Here is a 12,924-nt window from a genome sequence, read left to right as displayed (position 1 = left end):
GAACAGCTCCTTGAAGCCTTCATTCCATGGTCAGAGCTAATAAATAACATTTTTCTCTTTTAAAGAGCAAACATAAAAGTGGCTTGTTGAGATTAATGCTACAGGTATTCATTTTTCAAAGTGCTTTGCCAAGTCTAATGAGCATTATTTTCCTTATGTTGCAGAAGAGTCTGGGAATTAGAGAGGTTTGTTTGACTGTTGCAATGCATAGAGAGGCAGATTTACTCCCCAGGTGCTCATAAGCAGGTTCCTGTAGGGTTTTCTGTGGGGTGTGAGTTTTTCCCATGCTTTCCAGCTGCAGAGTCCTGTGCAGCAGTGCGCCCTGACTTGTGTTGTTCAATGCCACCTTTGTCCTGCACTCCAAGGAGAAGTGAAAGTGAAAATCCAGTGGAGTTTTAAATAAAGGAGAAGCCGGTAGGGTGCCTTTTTCTCTGGGATCCAAGCGGCTTCTGCATCTCCTGTGCAGGGCTCTGGAAAAGAAGCTGAATGAACTGGGAGCTGGAAAGGCTGCTCAGGCAGGGAAGGGAAGAGGCACCAAGGCTTTCTCGGATGCAAACCACTCCTGAGGTATTTGTACTGCCTTCTCCTTTAAGGGGTCCTGTCTTCCAGCCAGTCCTTTCTCTTACAAAATATTGATTCCTCTTTTTAAGTAGGCAGTTAGAAACAGGCGCTGGGGCAGAAGGGAAATGATTAGTGTGTTTCACATTTTCTCCATAAAGAAGAATGGGTATTATTTGTATGCATGATGTGGCTAAATATAAAATGCCCCTTTTTATGGCCCTGCCTGCCACCTTTCATGCAGTGCTGCACTGCTTTCACACTGCCAGTGTGAATGCAAAACCCCAACAGCTTCATTAAGTGGTGCACTTTTATGTAAGAGTGAGAGACACAGAAGGAACAGAATAAATCTCTCAGAGCATTTTCATCTTCATATAATTACCCAATATTTTTTCCTTCATCAAATTAACCTGTATTTTTTTCTTCTTAAGATGTTTTGTTAATATCTCCTTTTCCAAAATTGCCTGTCATATTAGCAAAGAAAGGATAATTTGCCAGGAGTGTTGCAGCAGAAACCTTCGCAATTCTCCCCCTTTCAGTGAGAAGCTGTTGCCCAAGCTGGAGGAGACTGTGCATTGTTTTTCCTGTGATTACTGATCCACTCCCCAAAGGGACCTGTGGAAACGCTGGTGGCTCTGGGTTCAGAACAAAACTCAACAGAGAACCAAACTAGAAAGTGTCACTCAGTAAGAATATTGGGTTTAAAATATGAGAAATTAAACCAGTGAAACTGTTAATTCTATTTGCTTTAATGTGCTGCAAACAGAAAATAAAATGTTAGTAGTGTTTTCTACTAGTTATTGTGGAAAAACCTTTTAAGAGCAGTTTCTGGGAAGATGTGTACTTTCTCTACTCAGGATTACTGCAGAGATATCTCAGCTTAAGTACAGAGCCCTGCTGATTGCTTTCTGCACCAGCTTGTTGGAACTGTGGAAACAAATTGCACTCAGGCTCACTTTGAAAGTAGCTCGTTTGTCTCTTCCTGTATTCTTGTTCCTGTTGTGTTTTGTTTTGGTTGGTTGTTTTTTATCACAAAAGCTTGTTGAGAGTGCAGCAGATTCAGCAGATCAACAAGGTGAAACCAGTACTGAAAGTAATACAAAAAATAGCTCTTATGTAAATGCCATTCCTTTTCCAGGAAAGAACTTGAGTGGAAAATAAAACCTGTGGGATCTTCTGAAGTTCTCTGATTTTTATTTCGTTGTTTCTTTACTTCCTTCAATACTATTATTTTTTTCAAACTGTTTGAAAGTTAACACCTCAAGCTCACTTTGTGGTTGTGTTCCTCCTGTCGCGTCTGTTTCTGGGAATTGGGGTGGGACTCTCAGCAGCTCTAGACTAGCACAAGTATTAGGGATAAACAATTTTAACTTCTGATCTGCTGGAGACTTCTTGTGTAATTAGGAATTAATGCAAAAATAATTTGAAACTTCCTCAAGTGCTTCTCAGGTAGTGACATACCAACAAAGGAGTTGCTTTAATCAAAGCTTCTAACTGAAAGCTTCTAGGGGCAAAGCACTTAGCGTTTTCTAGAGCCAGGCTAGTGAGGAAAGTTAGGTGAATTTTCCAGATTTCTTTTTTTCTCCTTTGGATAAGTGAAACTTGTGTTTTGCTGAAACATATTTCACATATTCATGACAGTTTCATTGAAATAATTGAGGATTAGTTTCTGACTAAATTAATGTTTGGGGTTTTTTTTTTTTTTTTTTTTTTTTTTGCCTTTTTTTTTTGTTTTTTTTAAGAAATAGTGTTTGCTTATTTAATTTGAATAGATAATTTCCATATCTTTTAAATTTAAAAATAGAATTCAATTTGACAATAAATATTTCATCTTAGGCCAAGCAAAACATTCAGCACAAAACATCTTCCTTGTCTAATTGTTTTGTGTGTTTTGAAAGTGATAGCAAGTCAAGATGTTATTTATTGCATGTATTTACTGAGTGATGTGTGCAAGGCCTTTGCCCTGGGGAACCTGGCGGACCTGGACATGGAGCCTCCTGCCCAGCAGGCTCAGGAGGGATTTACCTTTCCCTGCAGAAACACCTTTCCCTGCAGTCTTCTACTGCTGTGATTGAACCAGAGATAGAAAGGGTGCAAGCTTGTCATTGCCAAAATCCATCTCAGTGTCGTAGCAGATGAGCAGCATGAGCATTTCTTTGCCTGTGTTCTGGTTCTCTTAGCTAGTAGAAGCTTTACAGCATGTGGCCTGAAAGCTGTTTTCTAGAAATATAATAATGAAGAAATAATGAATGCTGAATACTGCATTTAATGTCCAAACAGGGACATAACTGAGGGAGGAGCCTGGTGAGGCTGCCATGGGATCCTGGAGGATGTAAGAGAGCATCCAACGCTGCTGGTGATGAACACCCAGGGCAGGCCAATGGACTTACCCCACTTCATGAAGTTGTGTTTCCTGCTTCTAACCGTTGCAGCTCCCTGTTCAAGTGAGTCTCCTTGTTTGACCTCTGTGCTTTTCACTGCACGTTAGTAGCTAAAAGCTTTTTAACTGTTATTAGAAAGCTCAGTTATATCCAGTTAAAGCTAAGACTACAAAACCCCTAAGGGGAGAAAAGAAAATAAGGAGGTGAAGGCTGATTCATTTGACCTGTCACAATCACCTAACTTGGAGGGGTTACTTTCTGGCTCTGTCTGAAGTCAGATGAGGTGAGTCCTCTCTCAAAGAACTCTCAGACTCTCATTCAGGAGAGTCTGAATGAGGAAACCCTCCTTTTCAGCTCTCAGCACCTAGTGCAAGCATATTCCAGCACTTCAGCCAGGCTGCTGGTGCATTTTGGCTTAGCTGTAAAACTGTTGCCTGCAGGAATACTGAACTGAATCTGTGGTAGTGACCTGGGATTCTGCATGTAGTCTGGCAGCTCAGCTGTGAACTTCATTTGTCACAGGATCTGGATGTCTGCTGGAGATATACCTGATAGGATTGTGCCAAGGAGTTTTGGAAGGAAAGAAAATAAGAACAGATGAGTCATCTGAGCCTGTCTGGGCATAGGACCTCCTCGCTCAGCAGGAGAAATGTCTTTCAGCAAACTTCTCAAGCTGCCACCAGTGACAGCAGTGGAGTCATGCTTCTACCCCAAAATTACTCTGGGGTCTGGGCCCAGTACCGTGTATAAATTGTCCATTGGCAGACAACATCTCTTAAGCCATGACTGGGTTTGTCCACCCATTCTCTAACACTAAAATTCTGGGGAGAAAACTGGTAGAAAAGAATTTTTCTTTGTTTTCTCATTTAGATGTTGCCATGCCCAATGATGACCCTGCAAAGGGGACACAAGACTCTTCCTTCGGCAAAACAAATGTGACAGTCTATCACTGTGAGAGCAATATATGCGAATTAAGCAATTATGAAGATTGTGCAAAAATTGGTGAAACACAGAATGAGAGATTTTCAAATGAAATAATTCAGTTGGCGACCAGTGAAACACAGATCACGATGTGCTTTCATCAAGGAAATATTTTTCCTGACGGAATTTATGCAATCTTCTGGGAGAAAGACACGGGAGCAGGAGACTCATGTGGCATCCTGAATTATGAAGGTATGCTCTACTGGGAACCTGGCTATGAACTTATGGAAGACATTTTTTGGTTATGAAACTGAACTGTTGTATATTTGGGCAGACAGCAAGGTACATGAGTAAACCAGCTTCTGAAAATGAATTTCTTTCGTGATAAAGTCTTTAAGTCATTCTCAAAAATAAATTAAATTCTCTCAGGTCAAAGAGTGCTTCAAACTACACTGGGAGCAATTCAGATAGATGCGTGTTAGGAAGGAAGCTGTTTCTCCCGTAAATTGGCTCTCCGAGGAGAAAAGGTAAAAGGTGTAATTATTGACAGTTCCCCTAGATGGCTCCCGGAGTACAGAGGTGATGGCGGTGCCCAGTACACGTACGAGCTTGTTTTCCCGACCAGCGATTCTATCATACCGTAAGGCAGTATGACAAAGAACAAGAAAATGCTTACCTTAGCCCAGGCCCCATGGAGGAGAAACATCACCACAGAGAACACATACAGCAAGATAGGTATTCTATATGCCTGTGAGCATACATGGATGAACTCTGAGAAAGAACACATCAACTGTTAAACTGATACAATAATTGCTTATAACAAATTGTTTTTAACGTGCTCTGGTCAGATCTGTCATTATCTCAACCCTTCGTGTCCTACATTGGGTGCCAAAAAGGACTGTTGTAGTTTAACCTCATCTGGCAACTAAGTACCACGCACCCGCTTGCTCACTCACCACCCACCCCCGTGGGATGGGGAGAAGAACTGGAAAAAAAGTAAACCTGTGGGTTGAGATAAGTACAGTTTAATAAGTAAAGTAAAATGTAACTATAACAGGAAAGAGAGAGTAATAAAACTAAAGAAACCCAAGTGAGGCACAATACAACTGCTCACCACCTACTGACTGATACCCAGGCCATACCCAAGCAGCAATTGATCCCTTCCCTTGAATACACATACTGAGCTTGATGTGCTGTGGTATGGAATATCCCTTTGGCTACTTTGGGTCAGGTGTCCTGCCTCTGCTCCCTCCCAGCTTCTTGTGCCCCTCCTCACCGCCAGAGGATGAGAGACTGAAAAGTCCTTGATCAGGGTAAGTGCTACTGAGCAACAGCTAAACATCGGTGTGTTGTCAGCATTGTTCTCAGACTAAAGCCAAAGTACAGCACTGTACAGCTGCTAGAAAGAAAATTAACTCTCCCAGCCAAAACTAGGACAATAGGTAGGGAGGAGTTTTCAAGATTCTCTTAGGAGTAAGTTGTATAGTAGCCCAGTGGCATGCAGGCTAGGTGAGAGGTGCAATCCAGGGGCTGAGATTTACACAGCTGCTGGTCTTGCTTGTTTCTCTTTTTTGATTCCTGTGGGTAAATGGGAGTTGCAAAGTTTTGTCACCATTTGAATGGATTTTAATTGCAGTAGGGTAATGATAAGCTTTTTACAAATGTTTCGTTGTTCTTAATTATATGTGAAAACTTCTTTACTTTCTTAAAATTTGAAGATTTCCATTATTGGCTCCCAGAACAGTTCATCAGCTAAAGTGAGAAGAAAATCTTAATGTTGATTTGAACAGTTAGTGAATTAGACATGATTGTAACAATCTCCAACTTTTTGTGGTACATGGAGGGCCCACCTTTTAACCTTTTTAACACTTGATTGAAGATCTTATAAATGATCCATATTTATAATTAAAACTTCTTCTATCTTTCAGCTTCCTTGGAAAACAGGGGGGGAAACATCATTACAGAGGAGGCTAAAATTTGCTGCGAAACAGGCACAGACCTCTCAATGCCCAACCATGCCCTGAGGTGCTACACTGAAGTGTTGGATACAAAACCCAGAAAATCAACAGCCTTCATTGCTGGTGAGGGAAATCAATGTAATAGCTTCATGTATGTGTTTGCCTTTTGCTTTGAGAGCGTTTTGCCTGGACAGATGTGAACAGAGTTTCACATGGGTGGCATGGGGAGATATACCGTACCTTCGTACCTTACACCCACACATGCTGTAGCCATTGAAACTCAGAGACTTTCCACTAGCCCCTGTAGGTGCCCAGTCCTGGACTTATGTGTCCATAGCTACAGGTTTCTGTGACTGTAGCGATATAGCTGTAGATAGAGGGATGCTGAGGGAAGGTGGTATGTGGTGGCTGTGCAACAAGTTTCCAAGAATTCTGCTTAACAGTAAGTGATAAATGAGACTTTACCTCTAGACTAAGAGGACATTTGTCACATAAAAGTATTTTTATATCCAAATTTCTTTCACTGTAGAAATCCCTGACATCTTCCTTGGGTTATGGACAAACAGGGCATCTTTGCTTGAGACCAGTAAACACTATTTATTCTTTTCTGGGGACAGCCCTTAGTAGGGGTATGGCTCTTCGCTTTTTGCTGTTGTTTATTGGTGGGGTTTTTTTGGTTTTTGCTTGGGTTTTTGGTTTTTTTGTATTTTTTGAATGTTTGCTGGATGATTTTCTTATTTCTCTTCCAAATTGGACCAGTATTAAAATAAGCTTTCTAGATATTTATATGTTTAAATTCCTGTGCATTGAAGTATTTTAAAAATGGTCAAAATGGATTTCCCATGTGGCCTTTTAACCCATCATTAAGGATGGGCCTCGTCCCTTTTGTTTTTGGTTATTTCAGATAAGATGGATGTTCAAAGGTACCTGTTGTGGTGGGGAGTCAAGAATTAGCTTCAAATGTTAATAGTCATTCTTTTGTTGAAGGCATCTTCACTGATGTGAGATGATATTAAAATGTCCTAAGCCAGAGGCTATTTGTTCTCTCATTCATCAGTTCCTTTTCTCATAGTCAGCTTTTGCAGAAGCACCAGGCCCAGTTCGTCCTAGGTGGTGCTTCTGAGGCAGGTTCATTTCTTGGCGCACCCATTTGATTCACATGGACTTTATTTTCTTCTACTCTCCAGATAATCCTCAATATTTGGTCAGTGAAAAGAGCAACATTGGCATCATCACCACAGCAATAATTGTGCTTTGTGCAGCAGCTCTGGCAATGTATTGTGTGCTACGGAGAAGAAATGGTACCGTCTGACAAAATGTGGTATTTCCTATGGGTAACATGCCTTGCAAGCAGTTCTGGTAGTGGAAAAATCATACAGGGTTTTCTTTCTGGATCTCATTTCCATAACATTGTTTATGATGTTGTTAAATTATCTTCATTGTGAAGGGGAGGCTGGGCTAGCAGCTGGTAGGAATTCCACCTCTGCATTTGGTGCCATGACATAGGCCCCAGTCAGCTACTTTATTAAGAAAAATAAGCACAGAATACATTTCCTTATTGCTAAAGTAATACAGCCAAGTGACTCCACTGCCCAGCCTTACCCCTATGGGATCCAGCTCCTTGGAGTAGGCTCAGACTGTGACATTGCTGTGCAGCTTCCCCTGCAGAGACATATCCCAGCCAGGAGACTGCTGAACATCCAGACATGGGCGGACAGGTCCTTTAGGTAGAAGGTACTCACTCACAGCTCTGTCTGCTAAAGAGCCGACTCAAATTTAAGAAAGGATATTTTCCTAAATACGTACAAGTGGAGAGTTTGTGTTACAAACTAATATGCACGGAAAGGGGGCCAACAAGAAATCTGGAGAAGGACTTTTGACAAGGGCAGGTAGTGACAGGACAAGGGGGAATGGCTTTAAACTAGAAGAGAGAAGGTTGAGATGAGCTCTGAGGCAGAAGCTCTTCCCTGTGAGGGTGCTGAGGCGCTGGCACAGGGTGCCCAGAGAAGCTGTGGCTGCCCCATCCCTGGCAGTGTTCAAGGCCAGGTTGGACACAGGGGCTTGGAGCAACCTGCTCTAGTGGAAGGTGTCCCTGCCCATGGCAGGGGGTGGGAGCTGGATGAGTTTTAAGGTCCCTTCAACTCAAACCATTCTATGAAAGGGCTGGGATAGGCTCTGTGGAGTGGATAAGGAGTCATGTGAATAAAATCACCTGCAAATACCTGCCTTCTCTATACTGCCTTCTGCTCTTCCCTCCTCCCTCACAACACAGAGACTGCAGTATTCTGAAAGTGAGATGATATTAAACCACCTCGTACTTCAGAAACAGTTGTGCTACAATAGAGTATAGAACTTGGGATCCAACTGTGCTGTCATGTGGCAAAGTATCAGACCTGCCATATACAGTGGGGTTTTGTGCAGATTCACAAGGCCTGTGGTTCTGCTGGAGATGGACACCAGTGAGTTGCTCAGGCATTTCAGATACATATAAATTGGGAAAAAACAACTGCAAATCTGTTAGTTTTAATTCTTCTAAGTAAATCCTTGCTAATGCTGGTACTTTACTTTTTTTGCTGTTGTTTTTTCTAGGACCTGTCATAGTGCTTCATCAGACTTCATAATGGTAAGATTTTATTTTAATCAAGTTACATTTAATTATGGTAAATGGTGAAATCACACGACTAGAGTGGCAGGAGGGTGTTCAGTGAAAGACTAGATGTGTTTACTAGGACCATGTTCAGCGGATGCCCATTTCCTCCCTGCATCAAGTTTGAGTCAATAGATTCTAGCCCTTACGTGGCTTTGCAGTGGTTCCAGTTCTCATGCGTTGATCATTTGCATGCTTCTATAGACACCTCTTGACATACAGCTTCCCCCCTGTATCCTGTAGCCAACTTGGCACTAGGGTTTACGGGACCATGTGTAATGACAGAAGCTGAGACATCTCCTCTTAATTCCTGAACTAGTCCATCCTGTAGAAATAAATGTTGGTTTTTTGGTTTGGATTTTTTTTTTTCTTTTTGGGAGTCTAACAATTGAATTTCTAAGTCTAAATTTGTTTAAGGTTAAATTGCTGGTCAGAGTTTAGTTAAAGCCTAAGATTTTTGTCTCATGCTCCCTTTCTAGTGAATGGAGTGAAACAGCTGTCTTGAGAAGATGATTCATTTCACCTTAAAATGTTTTTTTTTAAACAGGTGAATTACCTTGTGAAGGTGCCTCCCTGGCAACTCTAAAGGAAGCCAATGGGAACAAGCTGAGATGTTTGAAACATCTACAGTTAGACAAAACACAAGGATGTCTGAGAAAAATGTATGAGTGTTTGCAAAACTCAGTAAAGATTACACTAGTCTCACTGCAGTTCTTACATGAAGATGTATTAATGGATGTATTAGTGTAATAGGTAAAAAATTTCCCACTAGTGGTTTCTGTGAGGTCCTGCCCTGTGGCGTAACACTGTGTGATGTCGCAGGCCTGTCCTAGAGCCCCTCTGAGGCAAAGGCTGATGGGCCACAGCAATCGGGGCAGGGGTTCAGCAGAGATGCCATGAACTTGCTGGGCAATGATGCTGTAATCTTGTTACCTTTCAGATTTCTAAGCCTAAATACTGGCAATTGGATTGTAATTCTTACTGAAATCAACCTGTGCCTTTGGCCTCACACATTTTTCCTTCAATTCTGCAGCTATTAGAAAACTCATACTGGCTTCTGATAGTTAAAGCCTCACACCTATTTGAAAAACATCTACAAATGAGCAAAGCAGGCTTTGTGCCAGCAGCACACTCCTCAGTAATGTCATACAGCATTCAGCTTGAGAAGCTCATTTTATGAGAGACCTCATGGCAGTTTTCATGAATGTACCTTCACCAAATCCATATGTTCAGTGAGTACCGTTCAGCCACAGTCGCCTAGCACCAGGCTTTCACAAGCAACACAAGAAGCTCCCTGGATCTCCCATCCTGTCCTGGTGCTTCACTGAGGACAGCAGTCATTGCAAGATGTGTGCTTGGATCAGCAGCACAGACTTAAACCAGCTGAATTCTCTCAATGGTTTTCATGACTGAAATGATCAGTCCATCTGAAATTCTTCAGAGAACTGTATCTGTTCTCAGGAAGGTTGTGCTGAACATTGAGGCAGGTGCTCACTGCATGTCTTCCACTTCATAATGTGATAGCACACCCATAGGTCTATCTTTTTTTAACTCCCAGGTGATCTCTAGATCAAAAAGTGAACCTCTTACAATCTCTACATCTGAAGACAGGTTTGGGTGTGCTGTGTGCAGGCAACATGTGATGAACGCTGCATTTCAGGCATCCCCATTTGGTAGTTCAAATGATTTATCAATCACACTTGATTCGATTAAATCCTCAAAAGTTTGCATTAGACTTAACCTAGTTTCAGGCTTGTCCTGGGTTCAGCTGTAACAGTTATTTTTCTCCTTCCTAGTAGCTGGTGCAGTGCTGTGTTTTAGAGTTTAGTCTGAGAGCAATGCCGATAACACAGAGATGTTTGCTAAGTAATGCTTACTCCAATCAAGGACTTTTCAGTCTCTCATGCTCTGCCAGTGAGGAGGGGCGTGGGAAGCCAGAAGGAAGAAGAGATAGGACGCCTGACCCAAACTAGCCAAAGGGGTATTCCATCCCACAGCACGTCATGCCCAGGACAGAAACTGGAGGGAGTCAACCAGAAGGCCCAGATCACTGCTCAGATCAGGCTGGGTATCGGTTGGCAGGTCATGAGCAATTGTAATCTCTCTCCTTGTTAGTTCCCTGATCATTATTATTATTGATGGTAGCAGCAGTAGTTTTGTATTATACCTTAGTTACTAGACTGTTCTTGTCTCAACCCATGGGATTTACATTCTTTCGATTCTCCTCCCCATGCTGCCCAGAGTTGGGGGGAAAAAGGTGGGGAGTGAGTGAGCGGCTGCGTGGTGCTGAGTTACCAACTCAGCTTAAACCACGTCATGCCTTTTGGGCAAAAATCAGCAGCAGCGCAATTGAAAAAGCAGATCTGTGTAACAGTGTGAACACTTGCTGAATTACTTTTACATGGTTTAATTACCCATAAACTTGTAGCTGAATCTTCCAGCAGGAAATCTCAAAGGATGTGGGTTGTCACGTGGCTCTTGAAATTTGCTATGATCAAATCTAAAGGGAAAGTTCATAATGAGAGACATCCAAAAATATGTTATTAATTAATTTCAGAAATATAGAAAAGCCTCTGTGCTTAGATTTGTTTCTTGTTTGGCACAGCAAAAGGGTGCTGTTAGGAGGTGGTTTTCTATCCCCAGTGGAGGCTTTACACTCATGCTGATCTAAGATACCCTTTTAACTCAACTGTCAGCTTCTTTGTTGGATTTTGTCTTTTTAATGTTAGTGTGGTGGAATGCAGTCAAAACTTACGAAGAGATGGCAATCCCCAGCTATTCAAAGGCTTTTAGGTATTTACTGAGTATGTTATTTTAACTGATCCAGTTAAAATAACTTCTTCATATTGTGTTATTATGTTACATCATGAAGAATGTCATCATATATTTAATCAATAAGCCAAAGCTAAGGTTACCCATAAAGAATCCAGGCTGTGCAAGGATTTAGAGATAGAAGGAAAAGACTTTTCCTCTTCATACAGCGCCTTAACACAATTGCAGTTCCTGGGCTTCTTTTTCCCAGAACAGGGCTGCTGTAAGTTTTCAGTGGAGTAGAGCTGTGTCTAAAAGGAGTGAGGAAGAGGTTGGTTTGGGGTAAAAGCCATCTTTTTTGGAAGAAATAACATATCTGCTGCTATAGCCTGGGGAGGGAGCACTCACAATGGGTATGAACCTTTCACTATTTGACCCCACTGCAGCTATCACGAGTGTTGCTTTTGGTTCTGTTTTTCTGCTGTAAGTCGTTGCTGTGGGTGCCTTTGAGGAAGTGCCAATTGCTCCAGCATACACAGTCAAGCTGTACACTGAGCTTCTGGAGATTTCCAGTGACGTACACATTGTTTTCCAATGCCTAGAAAAATACTGTCTTCAAATTGAAGGCTATGGCAGTTCTTTTGTATGGTCTTTTAGTGAGAAAAACAAATGTGTGTGTATAGAAAAACCTCTGTGTGTATATCTGGTGTTCAAATTGATGGCTGACACTGGGTGGTTTTGGTATAAACTCAGATTTTCAGTTGTTTGGAAAAGAGACAAAATGATATTTGAGAACTCACATGGTATTAATTTGAGAGATTCAGGTTTAATGATGTGCAGGGTTAATTTCTACTCTTTAGCACCAGTTGAGGCCAGAGCGCTGATCAATCACAGACAATCTTTACAGCTCACTCAAGCTCATTTTCGTTTTGATTTCTTCTTTCTACTGATGATTATGCAGACTGTGATATTCAGAGGCATCGATACCAACTGTCTCACTTTGCCCTTCCTGAGCTGTGTTGTGCTGTTAGACACCAGTTATCCCACATCTCAGAAGAAACAGCTTTAGAAATCTACAATATTTGTGCTGGGTAACTGCATTGTGTTGTTCTGCAATATACAAATATAGAAAAATAGCTGTTTATGAAAAAGAAAAGACAACTAAAGCTCTGACTCACCAAATGCGATAATTCAATATTTGTAATTTCATTTTAACGTTTTGCTTGTTTGGGGTCTTTTTTTATTTGTGTTCTAATACTATTCACAATAAAGCAACTTAAAACCTGGCTATTCATTGGTAACCCTGTGTTGATGTATCGTTACTTGTTATGTTAATCTCTTTTACAAAGCATCACCATTAGATGATTCCCAAACTCATAATCCAGTATTATTGTCATGATTCACTTAAATATTACAAAAGCAGACAGGGAGTAAGAGATATCTCCTGGCATTTGCTTTTGTGTCCAGTAGCAAGCCTTTGTAGGGCTAATTGAAAGGTCATTTCCCAACCTGCCTGAACTCTGTTTTCTTTACAATGACTGATGGAATATCTAAGCTTTCAAGCATTCAAGAAACATTTTGGGAATGCACCCCTTTCCCCACGTCTTCACACAGAGAACAAAGCAAGAAGAGTTTTTCAGCACATCAGGGAGAGAGCAGGAGCTACATGTGAACTGTTGCAGAGATTCCCTTGTTAGCAGCTCTCATG

General features: G+C 41.5%; 1 protein-coding gene across 2 annotated transcripts; it reads left to right on the top strand.

The window, feature by feature from the left end:
- The first annotated feature begins 356 nt into the window (after positions 1-356).
- Positions 357-10,369, top strand: LOC115616784. 2 transcript variants are annotated; one of them, XM_032920286.1, is made up of 7 exons: positions 357-567; positions 2,839-3,002; positions 3,810-4,112; positions 5,789-5,941; positions 7,006-7,119; positions 8,408-8,437; positions 8,944-10,369. In XM_032920286.1, exons 2-7 carry the CDS (start codon positions 2,918-2,920, stop codon positions 8,976-8,978), a joined length of 720 nt encoding a protein of 239 aa, XP_032776177.1. In that variant the 5' UTR covers positions 357-567; positions 2,839-2,917; the 3' UTR covers positions 8,979-10,369. The 2 variants fall into 2 exon arrangements, with proteins under 2 accessions (XP_032776177.1, XP_030362331.1); XM_030506471.1 differs by having other exon boundaries at positions 5,789-5,956.
- The last annotated feature ends 2,555 nt before the right edge of the window (positions 10,370-12,924 follow it).

Source organism: Strigops habroptila, chromosome 14 (genome assembly GCF_004027225.2).
Source record: "Strigops habroptila isolate Jane chromosome 14, bStrHab1.2.pri, whole genome shotgun sequence".
NCBI lineage: Eukaryota > Metazoa > Chordata > Aves > Psittaciformes > Psittacidae > Strigops > Strigops habroptila.
This window is presented reverse-complemented; position numbering and strand designations above follow the sequence as displayed.

What these genes read in the sequence shown, in the direction of transcription:
- LOC115616784 (XM_030506471.1), top strand. Translation starts at nt 2,918, where the DNA reads ATGAACACCCAGGGCAGGCCAATGGACTTACCCCACTTCATGAAGTTG. An exon ending in CGTTGCAGCTCCCTGTTCAA is followed by an intron (nt 3,003 to 3,809) that starts GTGAGTCTCCTT and finishes TTTCTCATTTAG; the next exon opens with ATGTTGCCATGCCCAATGAT. An exon ending in TGCTGGTGAGGGAAATCAAT is followed by an intron (nt 5,957 to 7,005) that starts GTAATAGCTTCA and finishes TCTACTCTCCAG; the next exon opens with ATAATCCTCAATATTTGGTC.